The sequence below is a fragment of the Nestor notabilis genome, unplaced genomic scaffold (assembly GCF_000696875.1).
Source record: "Nestor notabilis isolate BGI_N333 unplaced genomic scaffold, ASM69687v1 scaffold22306, whole genome shotgun sequence".
Classification (NCBI taxonomy): Eukaryota; Metazoa; Chordata; class Aves; order Psittaciformes; family Psittacidae; genus Nestor; species Nestor notabilis.
The window spans coordinates 7,015-11,491 of record NW_009934533.1 but is presented as its reverse complement, the minus strand read 5'-3'; the positions used below and the strand labels follow the sequence as shown (position 1 = coordinate 11,491).

The window sequence follows — 4,477 nt, the reverse complement described above, 5'->3', positions numbered from 1 at the left end:
GTCTCCATGGAGCCTACTGTCAGAGAGAGGAAGGCAGCACATAGTCTTCCTCCCTCCTGGCTGGGCTGGAGAGCTTGATGGGGCAGGGGGGCTTTCTCAGCTCTCCAGTGTCTTCTTGCAGTGGAGGTGGTGATGGACTGGGAGTCATGGGGAGGCGGGAGGGCTGCCCATCACCAGGGGCCATCACTGAGCTCTGCTCCGGGGGGGTTCAGCTGTGCCTTGCGCACCTTTGCCTGGCTCCCTGCGCCGGGACGGGGCCCGCCACAGCCGCCTGATCACTGCGACACTAGAGCGGGGATCTGCAGGCACGGAGGGGACCGGCGGGTGGCACATCCCCATGGGACTTGTGACTGCAGGAGCTGCTTCGCATCCCTAAATTGGTTTTAAAAGGGCCTGATCTTAGAAGTAGGAATAAGCTGTGCCCTGTATAGGCTTGTCAGAGGGAGAAGGAGGCCTGGGCGAGACGGAGGTGAGTGGGGTGCCTTGCGCACTTGGCTTGGGGGGCAGCAAAGGTGAGGTGCTGGAGCTGGGTGCAGCAAGTGGTAGAGGAGAGGGGGAAGCAAGGTCTCTATGCTGGGGTTCTGCTGTGTCTTACTTCCCTTTCTGGTCTCTTTTCAGGGTTTTGTATGGGGTTTTTCTTTGCAGATCTTGTTTGGTTGAACAGACATGTATATATTTTGGGTGCAAAATTCTGTAAATGGAAGAAAACAAACATTGAAAACAAAACGCCCGGCGCGAACAGTCTGCTGTATTTATGGGAAATAAATAGTTCTTTCCTGACCCTGTCCCTGCCTTTTCACCAAAGGATTGCCTCTTCCCCTCACCTTCCTTAACTCCGGAGGAGCTGTTTATACCCTGTGAGGGGTTGTTTCCAGCTCGCATCCTGCAATCCTTAAGTCATCCCCCAGTCACCTGAGGCCTTGCCACTATGGTTTCCCCACTCTCATGACTAGGGAGAGGGCTTGGTGGAAGTCCCCCAGCTGCTCTCAATTCCCGTTTGAGAGCAGAGTCACTGCACCCCTAGGGAGGGGTGGTGGGCAGGGGTCAGTGCCCTGCACCCCATGGGGGGCACAGGTTCAGCTCACTCCTGTGCCCCACACGACTGTTTGCAGCTTCACCACTGCCTGTACCGCCACTTCCTCCTCTTGCCCAGGGCAGTTTTATTGCAGGGGGGGAAAGAGGGGGATCTGCTCTGACAAGCAGCAGCCTGGGGTTGGGAGCAGCTCTCTGCATGGGAGGAAGGAGACCAGAGCTTGGCCATCACCTGATGTAGCCACCAAGGGTGTGTGTGTGGGGGGGCTTTTCTGCAGCTCTGCAGGAGATGCTTTGAACCCCTCTTAGCCTTGAAGCCCTTCAGTGACCACACTGCCTGTTGGGAGCACCCCCAGGGCTCATGGCTGGGGCATCAGCATGCTTGAGCCACAGGTTTAGAGCAACCTGATGTTTCAGGCAGGGAAAGGGGTGCTCCCTTGCCCCATCCCAGCTGCCAGCACTGCTTTGCTATGCACTTACTGAAGACTTTGCCCCCCACCATGGAGCAGAGCCAGGCAGCCCCCTAGTTGTAATCCTTTAGGCTTTGGGGCACAGGTGGAGTGGCCCTTCCACCTCTTCTTCCTTTGCTGCTTGTCTCTGCCCACAAGCTGACCACTTCCCGTGTGTGCTCATTCCTTTGCCACCATAAATCCAGCTGACAGCAAACTGCAGATGGAGGAAAGTCCCAGCTGCAGGTACCCAGAAACAAGGTGAGGTTTATATCTCTCAGAGCCAGGAACAAAGGAGGTGGTGCTGGTGTGAAGGGGATGCTTCTAAACTAACACAGAGCAGCTGAGCCCTGGAGCAGCTCTGCAAAGAGCGGGCAGCACCCGAGCCTGGGAACGGGGAGTTTGTGGTTCCTGTGTGACTGCATGCGGGTGCTGCTGCTCTGTGCTCAGCCCCAAGGAGCTCTGCCAGCAGTGGGAGAACACGGAGGAAGGGGCCTCCCCAGGGCACAGGGTAACAGCTCTGTGGTTGCTCTAGAGAGCTTTGGTGGTGGGAAGTGGCGTGGGGGGTGCAGAAGGGGCTGCAGGAGTGGCTTTGCTGCTCGTCCTCCTGCATTTGGCATGACAAGGGGTACATCGCAGGGTAGAGCTGTACCCATGAGCATTGAGAGGTGCCCATGGGGCAGAGTTTGGGTGACCCGGTAGGGCAGGGTGTACATCGGACACCCCATGTGCCATGCACCCGGGAGGCCAGGGTGTACATCGGACCCCCCATGTCCAATGCACAGCCAGCTGGCATGGACACAGGCTGACAGTGGGCAAGGCAAGAGCGGGAAAAACAGCAGCCGAGTTGAGACAGAGAGCAAGAAACAGAGCGTGGGCCCTTGCTCGGGCTTGGCAGCGGCATGTGCTTGTCCTGCCTTGTTACGTGTTTGCTGTAATAATATTTCCCCTTTAAGGCTGGGCTGAAGTTATTTATACTTGCGGGGTGGTGACAGGAACACAGAGTGGAGCAGGAGCCCTGAGCTGCTCTCACCTGCTCTGTGGTGCAGGGGCAGACGGAGCAGGAAGGAAGCTCAGAAGAAGAGAGGGAGCGAGAGAAGGGAGTCCAAGAGAGGGGAAGAGAAAGCAGGCAGGGCATCCCCTGGGAGGGACGAGGGAGGGGGCAAGCCGGAGCAACAGAAACAGGGCGAACGAAGGAAGGAGAGGTCCTCAGGGAAAAGCAAGAGGAGAGCAGCTCTGGGGAGCTGAGGGGCCACCAGCGTCTGATGCCAAGCGTTGCCAAAGGCTGCTGAGCGGGTACAGCTGAGTGGAGCAGCTCTCGTGGTTCCCTTCCAGCCCTCAAGATGATGAAAAAGCAGTTCAATTGGATGCGGCAGCAGCTATCCCATCCCAACATCACCGGCCGGTAAGGACTTCTGCGCTACCTGTACTGGAGGGCTGGGAGGAAGCGGGATGCGGGTCCTGGAGGGTTTGCACCAGGGATGGACTGACCTTCCAGGGCCAGGGAAAAGGGAAAGGGGGAATGACCCTGGGTTTAGAGCATCTTCAGTGTAAGCTGAGGGGCTTTGGCTTCCTGGTGGCTGTCGAGCAGTGGGAAGGCTGCATTGGTGCTGCTCAACAGTGATGTGATCCCCAAGACCAGCTACCTCTCCCAAGGCCCACAGATGCTACATCCACCTGGAAACAGGTCCTTCCCAAGCTTGGTTTCCTCAGGATGTGAGGGCAACAGGGAAGGACCTTACAGCCAAATGCCCTTGGCTGTGCAGTGACAAGGAGGGTGTTAGAAGCTGAGACCTGCATTCCCTGTTGGGCTTCCTGGCATGCCCTTTGAGGAGAGGACTTCGGATCTTAGAGCTTCATACAAATCCCTCTGGCCCCAACCTACCTCTGCCTCTTCCTTATTTGTCTCTTTGGCTTTCCAAAGCTCTCCCCTTGCAAAATCCAGAACTGAAATTACAGGGCTGGGCCCTCCCTTCCCAGCCCCCTCACTCCTTCTTTCCTACAGCCACCTCCGCAGGTTCCCCAGCGCTGGGAGGCTGAGCAGGACCAACCGTGTCCCCTGCACCACTGCACTGGTCCTTCAGCCAGCACAGTGGACTGGCCACAGGGAAGCAGCTTCTACATCCTGGTGGCCTCTTGCTCTTCTTGCATTTCCCGTAGGGGATCATGATCCCCTTTCCCATCCCTCCTTGCTCCAGATGTCTCATCTCCGTGTTAGATGTGCCTCCTTTTTGTTAGTGCCAGGCAGGCAGAGGTCTCGAGCAGCTTGTCCAGTCCAAGAGCAAGATGTTCACCTGCCGCAGAGCCTCTCCTTTGCAGGCTGCGGTCTCACGTGATTTTGCTTGCCTTTAACCAAGCCACCCCCGTTTCCTGCAGCTCCACAGCCTCGTCCCCCATCGGCTCTTGGTAAAAAGAGAGAAACATGAACTGGGGGAAAAGCAAACGGGGTTCCTGGGGTGCAGCAATGGCAGTGGGCCATGAAGTGAGGCTTCCTCTTCAAGAAGCATCAGGGAGATTTGGTGGTGATGGCAGCGGGTAGGATTTGAGTTTGGTTTTGAGCAGAACTTGCTGCAAACCAGAAATTTCCTGTGCCAGATTCGGTCCCAATACCTGCTGCAAAACCAAGCAGAAAGCTGGTTACACGTAGGCATTTCTGGAGGGACTGGTGTTGGTCTCAGGCCACAGCTTGATCACAAAGAGATCCTTGTTCTGGCACTGGTGGCCTCACAGCCAGTGGCTACCATGGCCTGCAAAGGTGTGTGCGGGCTCCAGCAACACTGCCTTGGATTTAGCTTCAGGGGTAGAAGGTTTCACCACCAAAATCCCACCCCTGCCATGGCCCCTGTCTCCAAAAAAGAGGCCACATCTGGACATTTTGACTATGGTGCTCTGACCTGGAAGCCCTGTCTGATGGGGTGTCCACTACCCAGCAAGGTTGGCTGCCTTGCCCTGTTCCCGCTGCATCCCCCCGGGTTCATTCTGCCCATGGCCTTGTG

General features: G+C 56.9%; 1 protein-coding gene across 1 annotated transcript in view; it reads left to right on the top strand.

Moving 5' to 3' along the window:
• The first annotated feature begins 2,824 nt into the window (after positions 1–2,824).
• SH3BP1 (SH3-domain binding protein 1) overlaps positions 2,825–4,477 on the top strand; it is an 8,198-nt gene continuing 6,545 nt past the window's right edge. Inside the window, exon 1 of the mRNA XM_010017408.1 lies at positions 2,825–2,886. Within this exon, the coding sequence (XP_010015710.1) occupies positions 2,825–2,886 (62 nt within the window). The remainder of the gene's footprint in view (positions 2,887–4,477) is intronic.